The sequence below is a fragment of the Zootoca vivipara genome, chromosome Z2 (genome assembly GCF_965207765.1).
Source record: "Zootoca vivipara chromosome Z2, rZooViv2.hap1.1, whole genome shotgun sequence".
Lineage (NCBI taxonomy): Eukaryota > Metazoa > Chordata > Lepidosauria > Squamata > Lacertidae > Zootoca > Zootoca vivipara.
In genome coordinates this window covers 37,302,918-37,317,539 of record NC_142585.1, presented here as the reverse complement: position 1 = coordinate 37,317,539, position 14,622 = coordinate 37,302,918, and the positions used below count along the sequence as shown (strand labels likewise).

General features: G+C 46.2%; 1 protein-coding gene across 3 annotated transcripts in view; it reads left to right on the top strand.

Moving 5' to 3' along the window:
- Positions 1-14,622, top strand: part of LAMC3 (laminin subunit gamma 3) — a 96,905-nt gene that overhangs the window by 25,676 nt on the left and 56,607 nt on the right. For 2 of the 3 annotated variants that reach the window (XR_009557032.2, XM_060270544.2), the window contains exons 3-12: positions 850-980; positions 1,946-2,112; positions 2,433-2,621; positions 3,898-4,015; positions 5,025-5,123; positions 5,729-5,865; positions 8,347-8,460; positions 10,057-10,258; positions 10,848-10,960; positions 12,195-12,413. Coding sequence is in view for 2 of the 3 variants with exons in the window: in XM_060270544.2 (XP_060126527.2) it covers positions 850-980; positions 1,946-2,112; positions 2,433-2,621; positions 3,898-4,015; positions 5,025-5,123; positions 5,729-5,865; positions 8,347-8,460; positions 10,057-10,258; positions 10,848-10,960; positions 12,195-12,413 (1,489 nt within the window). In the remaining variant the exon portion in view is untranslated. The remainder of the gene's footprint in view (positions 1-849; positions 981-1,945; positions 2,113-2,432; positions 2,622-3,897; positions 4,016-5,024; positions 5,124-5,728; positions 5,866-8,346; positions 8,461-10,056; positions 10,259-10,847; positions 10,961-12,194; positions 12,414-14,622) is intronic. The other variant, XM_088664831.1, reaches the window with a different exon arrangement.

Genomic DNA, 14,622 nt, shown 5'->3' with positions numbered 1-14,622 from the left:
TGTCGCAGAAAGAATGTCATTGGTCAAGGGTGCTGTGGACTCAAAAAGGTTGATAACCTCTGGGGTACAGTCCATTGGGACTGGCAGGGTGGGAGGCAGGGAGACCAACCGTAGGTGGAGCCAGAGAGCCAATGGCAAGCATAGCCAACCCATTCTACAGTAGTTTTGTCCCTGTCCTCCTCCCTGGTGAGTGCTGACTCAGCAGAATAGAACTGAAATAAATATTTTTTTTTAAAAAAAATGTCCAGTAGTTGGTCTCTAAGGTGCTACTGGACAATTTTTTTAATTTTTAAAATTTATTTCAACTGCGTCAGACCAACATGGCACCTACCTGAATCCAGAATGGAACTGACAGCCACTGACACCTTCTAAATGGTATGTTCAAGAACATAGCCCATGTAGGAACGTGGCCTTTGAACTCTAAAAAGCCTCTGCCCCTCTGCTCTTCATCAATCAGATGTCCTGTACCCCTACTATTTGCTTACTTTCTTACTATAATTAATTAATTTCTTCATCCAAGGATCACAATATAAAAACACAAAAATATATAAAATAGTAACAAACAAAAACAATACATCCCGTCCGCTGTTCTTGTCTCCACCCTTCAAAGTCTCAGGCTCCTCCCCTTCTCTTAGAATCTGAGCCTTTGCAAACATTCACTTCGGTCAGCGCTTTTCCCCTAAGGGGTACTCAGCGGTACGCAGTACCGGCACATCTCTTGTTGTTGTTAAAAAGTGTGGCACTTACCATAACAACTTCATAGTGCATACTGACACCTATTGTTTATAGGAAAAAAGCATATATTTCGGTCCTAGTGGATTGTCAATACTGATCTGTGTAACTCTGTAGGAGTGGGTAACCGGGACGGATTTGAAGATTTCTTTGGACCGGCTAAATACCTTTGGGGATGACATCTTCAAGGATCCCAAGGTGCTGCAGTCTTACTACTATGCCATCTCAGACTTCTCCGTAGGGGGCAGGTATGATGGGATGGGTGGGCGGAAAGAAGAAAAGGACAATCATAAAGGGTAGATTTTTATTGGGAAGGGGTGATTGCTCTCACCTGGGAAAAAGGAAAGTATTGCCAACCTTAAATCATGACTTCTTGCTGTCTTACGAATCCCCGCTTCTTAAGGCTCAAGTGTAAAATCCTAACCCAAGGACCGCTACCCTTTTTTGGGCATGAGTGGGTACCACATCTGGAAATCTAAGAAATTGTCCTGGGTCCCACCAAATGGCTATTTCACATTTTCCTGGAGATAACAGGAATTGAACCTGGGATCTTCTGCATGCAAATTATGCTTTACTGCAGCTCAGACAGTGTTTCAAATGAGGCCGGGTAGGGATTGCTGATTAAAGAAGCAAAACATATGTCCTTGGGTGGAGGGAGGGATAAATAGGGGTGGGGGAATCATGGTCCCAAATGTTTCCCCATTCTACCTCCCCCGTTCCTGCTTTTCTTTCTGCCCATTTCCGCTGCAGTGTTAAGAAAACACACTAGACAAAAAGGAGGATGGGAGGGTGAGGGTGGTCTTATGAAAGCACAGCAAGGACCACACTGGTTTTATCTGTCTTGAGTCCTGCTCCCAAGCAGCTGGGATTTGTTTTCTTCTGAACAGGCCACCCTCAGAGACAGTGATCCCCTCTCCAAGCACAGCGAGTCCTGGGATAAGCCCTGGATAACAGAGGTGAAGGGTGCTATGGACTTGATTTGTGTTGTGTCTTTCAAACTTTGCTTAGCATATGTGTTCCCTTGAGGAGAACAATGTATTTTCCTCATTTTCAACAAAGGCACATTCAGGACAGACTAAGGGTTTGGAGCGCTGAGAGTGTTGTTGGGTTTGTTTTTGTTTTTAAATAGCCTACCCTGCTTTGGAGAAGTTCCAAATTGAAGAGGTGGATAATACTGAAGGGGGTCAATTGTCCATGTTTGGGTCTCTCCTAGGTGCAAGTGTAATGGCCATGCTAGTGAATGCATCCCAAATGAAGAGGATCAGTTGGTTTGCCTCTGCCAGCACAACACCACTGGGGTAGACTGCGAGTTGTGCCAGCCGTTTTATCAGGACCGCCCGTGGGCACGGGGCACCGCTGAGGGTGCCAACGAGTGTCTCCGTAAGTGGCATGTTGGAGTCTGGCAACTGTGGTCATTTCCAGCATAAAGAATAGCCTCAGAGCAGAAGGACCATCTATAGTTCCGGGGTGCCTTTCCCCACCCCTGGAAAATGTATTTCAGTGGGTCAACTCTTGAGTATGATTCATCTTGGAGAGCACCCATTATTATTTTTATTATTGCTATTATTTTAAATCTACAGTGCAACCAGGATAGCATTAGCAAAAATAAAAAGAGAAGCCTCTGCCCCCAAGGCAATAAAAGTTAAGACAATAAATTTTGGCAACACAATCTTGAGTGATCTTTTTGTGTGTGTACCCAGCATGCAACTGTAGCGGTCGATCAGATGAGTGTTTTTATGACTGGGAGTTATACCGACGCACTGGGCACGGTGGCCACTGCCAAAATTGCCGGGACAACACGGATGGCCCGCACTGTGAGCGCTGCCGCCAGAATTTCTACCGCTGGGATACCCAGGCAGCATGCCAGCCCTGCAGCTGCAACCCAGCAGGTAGGCAGATTGGGGAGGCAGTATGAAGGGTAGGGGGGCAGGAAGGGGGAAGTGACGTAAAACTCCTAGCTATCGTCTTTGACTGGTAGCATATGAAGAGAGAGAGAGAGTTTTTAAAACAAGATTGTTCACAACAGCATAGCTGCCAAGTCTCCCGCTGAAAAATGCGGGATCAGCAGTCTGGACATGCGTAGAAGTGACTTGCGGTGCCGGAGCTGCCCGATTTCTGGTGCCCAGACATGGGCAGAGCGGCACCGGAAATCACTTGCGTAGAAGCGACTTCCGGTGCCGCTCTGCCCGGTTTCCAGTGCCCAGACATGGGCAGAGTGGCACCCAAAATGGAGCCTCCTAGGCCATGTACCACACCAGGGACCAGGCCACCTGCGGGCACCCCGCCAGCGCCAGCAGCAGAGGCAGCACCACGCGGTGCAACAGCACCATGGCAAACCCGACATACATGCACGCTGGGTGAATGGAGCGCCCAGCCCGCCTACACCGAAAGGCGGCAGCACCGGCGCAAGCGGCAACCTACGGGTTCCCGCCCCTTCCTTCCTTCCCGGCCAGGAGAAAGGCAGAGAGGCGGGGACTCTGTGACCAGGCCTCCTTCCTTGCGCTCAAGCAAAGCCGCCCTCTTTCCTTCCCTGATAAATGGAGCCTGGGACTGGCGCACGCGCTCGTTTGGGAACCGCCCCCTGCCCTTTTCTTCCCCAGGGGAGAAAGCAAAGGGCTGCACGCAGGCGCGCCCAGGCAACCCCAGCCCTGTCTACTCGGGACTCGTCCATGAATTCAGTCCCTGGCAGGTAGGAAATCCGGGGGATTCCCGGGTTTTTTTTCTATTCGGGATAACAGCGGGAAACGGATTAAAATCCGGGGGTTTCCCGCGAAAAACAGGAGACTTAGCAGCTATGCACAACAGAGACTCCACCCATACATTATTACACACTCCACCCATACATTATTACGCTACTTTCAACAGCCATGGCTTTCCCCGCAAAGCATCCTTTGTTCAGGGAGGTGAGAGTTGTTAGGAACCCCACCATTCCCCTCACAGAGCTAAAATTCTCAGAGTGGTTTAGCAATCCACTGCTCTCCCTAGCTTCAGGAGGTGCCAGCTTCATCCCTGGCATCTCCAGGTGGGGCTGGGAATGCCCTTGCCTGAAACCCTGGAAACTACTGCCAGTCAATGTAGATAATCCTGAGCTAGATGGAGCCAATGTTCTGACTCAGTATAAATCGGATTCCTTGGTTCCTTTGCTGATACTTTATATCTTCCCAGGTTCCTTGAATCCCCAGTGTGACAGCTCAGGGGACTGTGAATGCAAAGCAACGGTGACGGGATGGAAATGTGAGCGTTGCCGAGATGGATTCCACTCCCTCAGTGAAGGCGGGTGCAGGTGAGAGGAGGAGGAATAGTATCCCTCTGGAACTTTGCCAGGGGCAGGACTAGCTAGCTCTACTGTTAGGCAAAGTGGGGTGGCCACTTCAGGTGGTAGAAGCTGGGATTCCTCTTGGGCCCCAAGCCATTGTCACTCTTCAGCATACTCCAGTCCTCTCCATGTGTTCCCATCCTCCTGAGCTGATGCTAGGAATGGTGAAGAAGTTCAATTTTGTTTGCATTTCAGTGGGAAGGTGCACTTCTCAAATCAATGCACAAACCGAAACATGGCTACCTTTCAAAATTAACACTTCTCAGAGTGTTTCGATTTGATCCTCCAACCAAAGTGCATGTATGCACATTAAAAAAAACGCATTTACTGGGGCAAAATTACATACAAAGTGCACTACATTAGAGGAAATTGCTTGCAAAAAATGCATATGTTAATCTACACTGGATACAAAAGTGTGTTTATTAGGAGAAATTCACACAAGATGCTGGCAAAATTTCCTGACTGTTTTTACATATATGTACTAGGGGCTGTGCCCTTGTTCACTCCTGTTGCCAGCCCTCCTGCCATTCCACCCACATTGACCCCCCCTAGAACTGCCCCTTCCCTCTCTGATGAATTATGAATCCTCTGATGGGGGTTGTGTAATGGCAGCCTTACATTTTTATGTATATAGGAATATATAAAACCTATAACTGCTGCAGAACTGTGGATAACTGAATTTAAGATTGGGGTGGTGGTGGAAAAATTAACACATTTGTCCATCCCTAGCGGGCAGCAATGCTTGCTTGTTGCAGGGTTGGCTGCCTCGCCTAGTTCCCTCCTTTCAACACTTCTCAGACGCTGTCTGGGAAAGTCCCCTTACTGAGAGAGCAGGCAAAGAGGCAGCCAGGCCAGGCCACGCACCCAAGCAGCCATTCTGCATGTGGATAACATCGCACATGCTGGAACTGGCGCTTCTGTACTGCAGCCTTCGTTTGAGCGACACGACTTATGTGTCATTGGCCTCCTTTTTCAGACCTTGCGCTTGTGATGCAGCTGGCAGTGTAGGAACATGCGACACTAACACAGGACACTGCAGGTGCAAAGAGAAGGTAGAAGGGTATCTGTGCAACAGGTGAGTAAACCTGATCTCCCGCCTCTCTTCCTTTCCCTCTGCTGTTCCTACCCCAGTGCAAACATAAGACTGTAACCTCCTCAGAGCAGGGATCTATCTTTTTTTATTGATGAGAATAAAAGCACCTCCAGATATTGCTGTACAGCTCCCATCAGCCCCAGCAATCATGGCCAATGGCTAGGAATGAGAGGAGTTGTAGTTCTGTAACACCTGGTGGGCCAAAATTTCCCTGCACCTGATTTAAAAAACAAAACAAAACAAACAGGCACTATGTCATGAGCCTGAATCTGGGGAGCAGCCAAGACTCTCAAAGAACACAAGAAGAGTCTGTCTGGATCAGGCCAGTACCCATCTGGCTAGTATCCTGTTCTCACGGTGGCTAACCAGATATCCCAGTGGGAAGCCCTCAGGTACAACCTGAGCGTTCTCCTCACCTGTGATTCCCAACAACTGAGGTTCAAAGGCATACTGCCTCCAACAGTGGAGGGAGAATTTAGTCACTGTGGCTGGTAGCCTTATCTTCCAATAGATAAAGATACAGTGCATTGTCAATAAAAATTGGTCTGTTCCATGAAGCTGACTGACATATGCTCTTTCTTGTCCAGGTGCCAACCTGGTAGCTTCAATCTACAGCTCCACAGCCCTACTGGCTGCACCAGCTGCTTCTGCTATGGCCATTCAACAGTGTGCACAGTGGCCCAGGGGTATGAGGTTCACAATATCATCTCTGACTTCAGCCAAGGTAGTTGGGGGACTTTTCTATATGGGTATATCTGCACACTACAAAGTTATATTGGGCTTATAGCACTTTTAACAGCTGCAGTTTCCTCGATATCGTTCTGGGAGTTGTAGTTTAGTGAAAGTGGTAGGATTTCTGTTGAAATTCCCAAGGCTCCATTCAACACAACTATATCCCAGGGCTCCCAGGAGAGACAGAAAAACAGTTAAAGCAGTAGAAGTCCATATGGTAAAGTGCACAAGTAAGGGCATCACAAGTTTATGAAAATAGCAATAAATAAATACCTGTAGAAGAAAACTAAAGGATTAAAAAATCGTACAGGCAGTTTGTGTAGGGGTTGCATTCCAAGTCAATGCACCCGGCAGTAGTCATGCTTAAGTCCCTTCTGACCCCTCCCAGTTCTCAGGGCAAAAGTGGTGTGCACATTGGCACTTGTGCATGCCTTGGTTGTGCTCAAAATGGTCGTTAGCAGTACCTTTTGGAGCCGATGGTGGTAATTTAAAAGTTTCACTGTACTGAGGTCTATTAGCGGAGGCCAAATCTGAAGGAGTTGCCTTAGATGATCTTTAACATCTCTCGGATTATTCCACCTTGGGGACCTGGGGTCACTACGGCCTATAGTTAGACATATTTTGTTTGGTTGTAAAACCAGAGATTGAGAGTCCAATTGAGTTTTTAAGAGGTGACCACCAGTACCACTTTCATGTCTAATAGGGGAGGTACACCTCTGTCCCTTTAAATCCCTCGGTGGTAGAGTGTGGTTGAGCTGCAGCTCTAGCAAATGGGCCTCAAGCTTTTGGTGGAGCTTATCCACCTGCATGGAGATCCCAATTATGCTCTTAAAGATGCAGCACAGGGTCCTGGTTATTAATTGGAAATGATCGAGTCACATGCCATCGCCCAGGGCCAACTCGGACTCCCCCTTCGAGGTAACTCTCACTTCTTTTTCATTATCATTAGCATTATTTGTCGCCTTCGAGTTCACCCTCTCCACTTCTATGTCGGCTGCGAGGTCAATTAAAGGATTAAAACGATTGTAAGTTTCCACCGTGTAGCTAACTTCCTCGTTATTTCTGCCACAGTTAAGAAAGAAAGAGTCAATCTTGGACTGTTTGGGCCTCGGGGGAGGCATTGCCTCATCCAGGTCCCTTGGCCGCTTGCCATGGCCCATAGTGGAGATTAGAAGAAAAGTCCACAATAATTGGAAGTATCTTAATGCACCTTAGAGAGTATTGTAAGAAGCAGGGGAGTGGTGAGCAAAGATAAAAAGTAAGGTAAAGTTCGTTGCTTACTTACAATTCTAAGTCATTTGTCTCATGCCTTTTCTAGAAAAACTAGTTAAAAAGCTTAATTGAAACAGGAGGCTCTGACTAGGCTGCTGCCTCCGTCGCCATCTTGCTCTCCGCCTATTCTATCAATCGGAAATCGCTCCTGTGGCTGTGCAGACGCTGGAAATTGCGCCTGCACAGAAGCGATTTTTGCCGTCTGGGCATGCACAGACACGATTTCTGATGTCTGCGCAGGCGCAATTTCCGGTGCCACTTGGCGAGACCCCACGCTGTGCTAAGACTTGCCGAGCAGGTGGCTCAGTGACCAGGTGGCTCATGGGCCGGATAAACGGCCTCCGTGGGCCAGATCCAGCCCATGGGACGGAGGTTGCCGACCTCTGATCTAGGGTAAAGAGGTGTGTCTTATCATTTATCACAAATTGCATAAGCTGCCAAATGCATCTCCATGGGAAGAGAATTCCACAGCTCAGGGGCTGCTACAGAGAAATTGACAATTAAGTGGTGTATACATCAATCAAATAATTAATTGATTAACAATTTTTAAAACACCCAAACAGGGATGGCATGAAATTCCCATTGTATTGAAATCTGTCCTGATTATTTTTAAAATGGAAGGTGAAGTGACACATTTCGTTGTAATGCCTTTCCCACCCCCCAATTCTTCCAGAGCTCCAGTTCATGTTTCAACATGGATAGCTCATGAGACTCTCAGTCGCAGGGTTGTGGGTTTGAGCCCCACTTTGGGTGAAAGATGCATTGCAGGAGGTTGGACTAGATGACCCTTGTTGTCCCTTCTGACTCTACAATTCTATGTAGTTATAAATGAAATTTCATCAGGCCTCCATGAGCAAGGATGGTGAAAGAAGGGAAGGATATTAGCTGAGTGCATGCTTTACACACAGAAGGTCCAAGGTTCAGCTCCCAGTGGCATCTCCATGTAGGGCTGGGAATGAAATCCTGGAGAGCTGCTTCCCGTCAGTGCAGGCAATACTGAGCTAGATAAAGTAAAGGGTCTCGCTCTGTATAAGGCAGCTTCCTATGTTCCTGTTGGATGGAAGGGCTGTAGCTCATCTGTCTTGCATGTAGAGGATCCTGGGTTCAGCCTTGTAGGCAAAAGCGAGCTAAATTGCAAGGTCAGCCAGACTTGCTTTGTCACTCTTCCTCTCTCTTTACTTGTGTATTTTTCTTTTGCCAGGACTTGATGGCTGGAAAGCAGTAAATCCAAGTGGGCAGGAGGTCCCCCTCCGCTGGGCTAGAGGAGAGATCTCCCTGGAACAAGAGGAGGCGGCGGCTGCTTTTATAGCACCAGGTATAGTATCTACAAATCAGGAAGTGATGAAAATTCCTTCTCCCAAGGCTGCTAGCTCCTTCCATTGCAGTTTATCATAATGACCCTAGGTCCAAACAACCCTCTGGAAGGGAATTGCCCTTGGGGCCAGTCCCAGAAGCACCTAACAAGCTGGTCACTGATGCTCACTGTGTTCTGCAAGAGTAGCTTTTGGTGCCAGTATCCTTCCAGCTTGAGGTCATCACTTTGGCTATGTTAGGGATCAGGCGTCAGATTCCTCATCAATGGGTGATGTAGGCAAGGGTGTGGAACCCAAAGTGTTCAATCCACGCTTTAATGGACCCAGGTGGCACTGTGGGTTAAACCACAGAGTCTAGGGCTTGCTGATCAGAAGGTCGGCGGTTCGAATCCCTGCAACGGGGTGAGCTCCCGTTGCTCGGTCCCAGCTCCTGCCCACCTAGCAGTTCGAAAGCACACCAAAGTGCAAGTAGATAAATAGGGACCGCTCCGGCGGGAAGGTAAACGGCGTTTCTGTGCGCTGCTCTGGTTTGCCAGAAGCAGCTTTGTCATGCTGGCCATATGACCTGGAAGCTGTCTGCGGACAAACGCCAGCTCCCTCGGCCTATAGAGCGAGATGAGCACTGCAACCCAAGAGTCGGTCACGACTGGACCTGATGGTCAGGGGCCCCTTTACCTTTATCTAATTTACACTTCACAGAACAATACCATCAAGGCTATCCTTTGAAATTCACACTTTGCCAAATTTTCTGATGCAGGTTCTGCAGCTAAAAGACATATGTGTTACGGGGGAAAGTGTACCTAAGAATGCATATTTTTCTGAAAAACAACATCAAAAAATGCATTCCCTTATGGAAAATTGCTTGCAAATCATGTATTTATTGGGCAAAAATGTGTACAGGGTTGACAGATGCTGACAATTTTTTTTGCAATGTTTTTAAATAATAATAATAAATCACACACAGCTGGTGGGAAAGTGGCAAACTGAACTTAAAATTGGAAAACTGATAGAAACTGAAATAGAGGGATTTGTTCATCCAGCCCCAGTATGGTGTATTTGTTAGAGCATCAGCCTAGGATCTCTGAGTTGAGATTTCAAATCCCCTCGTGGCCATTAAACTGTCAGGGAGATACCGTAGTTGCCAGATGCTATCTCTCAGCCTAACCTACCTCACAGGGTTATTGTGGAGGATGAAATGGGAAGAGAGAAGAACCATGTACACCACCTTGAGCTGCTTAGAGGAAAAGATGGGATATAAATGCAATGCGATAAAGAAGAAGAGGAGGAGGAGGAGGAGGGGGAGTTTGGATTTGATATCCCGCTTTTATCACTACCCGAAGGAGTCTCAAAGCGGCTAACATTCTCCTTTCCCTTCCTCTCCCACAACAAACACTCTGTGAGGTGAGTGGGGCTGAGAGACTTCAAAGAAGTGTGACTAGCCCAAGGTCACCCACCAGCTGCATGTGGAGGAGCAGAGACGCAAACCTGGTTCACCAGATTACGAGTCTACCGCTCTTAACCACTACACCACACTGGCTCTCTATCTATCTAACTATCTAACTTTTGCCTTTCCTCTGAATTTCCCTCTCAACCCTTAGAGAGGTTCCTGGGTGACCAGCGCCTTAGTTACGGGCAGACCCTCTCCGTGCTCTTCCGCATAGCAAGCGCCACATCTGAATTCCATCCTTTTCCCATTGGGCTGGTTTTGGAGGGAGACGGCATCTCGGTGTCAGCCAGTTACGCTGATACAGAAGACAGCAGAAATGGCACATACTGTGAAGAGCACATGATAGCGTTCAGGTATCTTTTTCTCTACCATTCTTCCTCACTTGTTCCTATCACAAGCCAAAGTGTTTTGATCTAACAGCCTTTTAAAAACTCACAAAGATGCAAACAGTAAACAATGGCATTGTGGTGATGAAATGAAAAGTAAAGAGAGCCTCTCAAAAGAACGAAGGTCACTAAAGTCACCCAATTTAAAAAGCTTTACTTTATTCATGTGTGATATTTGTTGTGACATGTAACTGGGGTAGCCAAGCTAGTTTCATCCAGATTTTTATGAACTGCAGCTCCCAGCCAGCATGGCCCATGGTCAGGAATCACGGGAGTTGTAGTCTGTGAGCCCTTTTGTGTGCTTCCAGTCATGTACAGTGGTACCTTGGGTTACAAACGCTTCAGGTTACAAACTCTGCTAACCCAGAAATAGTACCTCAGGTTAAGAACTTTGCTTCAGGATGAGAACAGAAATCGTGCTCCGGCGGCACGGCAGCAGCAGCAGCAGGCCGCATTAGCTAAATTGGTGCTTCAGGTTAAGAACAGTTTCAGGTTAAGAACGGACCTCCATAACGAATTTAGTTCTTAACCAGAGGTACCACTGTATTACCCAAAGGCTTCATGAGGCTGAGGAAGAAATGCAACCAACTCTGTCAGCTTTCCAGTTCCAGCGCCTGCTCTCCAACCTGACAGGGCTTCGGATCCAGGCCAAAAGCAGTTATGGACCAGGTAAGTCATTTGAAAACCTGCTATGTGTAGTTGGTCCCTGATGTAGGCTGTCCTGTAAAATGTGCAATTCCTCAAGACCTCTGGTTTTAAGTGAGCTTGAATTTGAAAGCATAAGAAGAGCCTGGCTTGTTTCAGACCAGAGACCCATTTAGTAAGTGTCCTTACAATTGCCACCAGGCATCCATTAGATGCCTTTTCTCCCCTCTTGTGATTCCCAGAAACTGGTTTTCAGAGGCATGTAAAGGTAAAGGGACCCCTGACCATTAGGTCCAGTCGTGACCAACTCTGGGGTTGCGTGCTCATCTCGCATTATTGGCCGAGGAAGCCGGCGTATAGCTTCCAGGTCATGTGGCCAGCATGACAATGCCGCTTCTGGCAAACCAGAGCAGCACATGGAAACACCATTTACCTTCCCGCTGTAGCGCTTCCTATTTATCTACTTGCATTTTTTTTGATGTGCTTTCGAACTGCTAGGTTGGCAGGAGCTGGGACCAAGCAACAGGAGCTCACCCCATCACAGGGATTCGAACCGCCGACCTTCTGATCAGCAAGCCCTAGGCTCAGTGGTTTAGCCCACAGCGCCACCTGGGTCTGTTTTCAGAGGCATACTGCCTCCCAAAATGAAGGTAGAACATAGCCATTGTGGCTAGTAGCTACTGATAGCCTTATCCTTCATGTGTTTGCCTAATCCTGTTTTAAAGCCACCCAACATATAGGATGGTGGCTACCACTGCATCTTGGATGCATGGAGAGGGGAAGGAAGAATAAGAGTATTGGAAGGCTAGGAACCTAAGCTGCATCAGACAAAAGGTCCATTTAGTCCAGCATCCTGTTCTCACACTTAGCCAACCAGATGCCCTATGGGAAGCCCAAAAGCTGGACCTGAACATAACAGTAACTCACCCCATTCATGGTTACCAGCAGTTGGCATTCAGAGACAGACTACCTTCAACACTGGAAGTAGAACATAGGGAAGGGGCTGTAGCTCACTGATAAATATCTGCTTTGCATGCAGAACGTTGCAGGTTCGATCCCTGGCATCTCTATGTAGGGCTAGGAGAGATCACTTGCCTGAACGCCAGAGAGCTGCTGCCAGTCAGCATAAGCAAGAATGGGCTAGATGGACCAAAGGATATGACAGTGTAAAGGAGCTGCCTGTGTTGCTAGCACAGCCACCATGCCTAGGTGTGCTACTGTCTTTTCCTCCCATTGGGTCTCCCTTCTTTCCCTACAGGTAGGATTTTCCTGAAGGAAGTCCAGCTTACGTCAGCTCACCCAGGCCTCTCTCAGCCTGCCCTGTGGGTCGAAGAATGTATATGCCCACAAGGGTACATTGGCCAGTTCTGTGAGTCCTGCGCTCCTGGCTTCAAGAGGGAGGTGCCGTTTGGTGGCCCCTTGGTCAGTTGTGTTCTCTGCTCTTGCAATCAACATGGCAGCTGTGATCCTGACACAGGTCAGTCCTCTGTTTCTCTCTCTCTCTCTTTCTGTCTCTGCCATCCTGTCTGGTATAGTGGTTAGAGCAGGGGTTCCCAGACTAAGGCCCAGGGGCTGGATGCGGCCCAATCACCTTCTAAACCCGGCCCGCGGACGGTCCGGGAATCAGCATGTTTTTACATGAGTAGAATGTGTCATTTTATTTAAAATGCATCTCTGGGTTATTTGTGGGGCATAGGAATTTGTTCATATTTTTTTTCCCAAAATATAGTCCGGCCCCCCACAAGGTCTGAGGGACAGTGGACCGGCCCCCTGCTGAAAAAGTTTTCTGACCCCTGGGTTAGAGTGTCAGACAAGGACCTGGGAGACCTGGGTTCAAATCCTCACTCAGCCAGGAAGCTCGCTAGGTGTGATCTTGGGTTGGTCACAGTCTTTCACCTAAACTACCTCACAAGGTTGGGGTGGGGATTAAATGAGAAGTGGGGAGAACCATGTGCACCAACTCAAGCTCCCTGGAGGAAAAAGTGTGATAGAAATGCAATAAATATAAATACTTCGAGTGGGCAAATAAACCGAGTAAATTATTGAGTTGGCAGATTAAAAAGAGGGAAAATGAAAAAATAATAAGCAGAATTAAATCAGGGGAGAAATTCTTTGATAAGACGGAGGAAATTATGAAAGTATTTCATAAATTTTATGAATCCCTATATGAATCCCTATATCAAAAAGAAGAGACGGATAGCCAAGAGATTGATGAATTCTTTAAAAAATATCAGCTTCCCAAAATCCCGTTAGAAAAAATGACATTTTTAAATAAAGAAATCACATCAATGGAAATAATAGAAGCAATAAAATCTATGAAAAAAGGGAAGACTCCAGGCCCAGATGGGTTACCTATAGAGTACTATAGGGAACTTCAAGAAATAATATTAATTCCACTTAAAGATTTAATGAATAAAATATTGACAAAAGGGATAGTGCCAAAATCCTGGACAGAGGCACAAATCACATTAATACCCAAAGCAGAAGCAGACCCAGATTTACCATCCAATTATAGACCGATTTCCCTTCTAAATTCGGACTATAAGATATTCACAAAAATCTTGGCAGATAGGTTGAATAAAATCCTGGAAGAAATAATACATAAGGACCAAGTTGGATTTGTGAAGGGAAGATCAACAAAAGACAATATAAGAAATATAGTAAATATTTTGGAATGCCTTGAAAACCGAAGAGACAAACGGGCAGCCCTCCTATCTATTGATGCTGAAAAGGCTTTCGATAGAGTCTCCTGGGCATTTATGATAAAAACAATAGAAAATTTAAATTTAGGGGAATATATGGAGAAAGCGATAAAAGCTATTTATAAAGTCCAAGGAGCCCAAATATTAATAAATGGGAGATTAACCAACAGAATAAACATCGAAAGAGGCACTAGGCAAGGCTGCCCTTTGTCGCCCATTCTTTTCATATTGACTTTGGAAATTCTATTAAAAAATGTAAGAGAAGAGGATACCATTAAAGGAATAGTAATTGGCAATAAAAAATTCAAAGTAAAGGCATATGCAGATGATATAATCATAACTACTGAAGATCCAGTTCAAAGTATACCCTCAGCTATAAAGAAAATCAATGAATTTGGCAGACTAGCGGGATTGAAAATAAATTATGAAAAAACTAAAATGTTGGTAAAAAATTTGGAAAACGATGAAAAACAGGAACTCCAGGAAAAAACAGGTCTAAAAATTGATAAAAGACTGAAATATTTGGGCATTCAAACAACAATAAAGGGGATAGACCTGATACAGGAAAATTACAGAGTAATATGGAAAAAGATAAAGGCAAAGATGGAAGAGTGGAGAAAATTGAAATTATCACTACTGGGTCGAATCTCTCTAATTAAAATGTGTGTTGTCTCCAAAATGAATTATTTATTTCAAAATCTACCAATTCTAGGGAAAGATAAAATTTTTAATGAATGGAAAAAAGATATTACGAAATTTATCTGGGAGGGGAAGAGACCGAGGGTGAAATACACAATTATGATAGACCACAGAGACAGGGGAGGCTTCGGTCTCCCTGATCTCGAGATATATCATGACGCGGCCGCAATCGCATGGATAAAGGAATGGATGGAGCTTAAAAATACAGACCTTCTAGATTTGGAAGGTGAAGGATTGGCTTCCGGCTGGCACCGCTATTTAATGAAAGATAAAATAGAAAAAAAG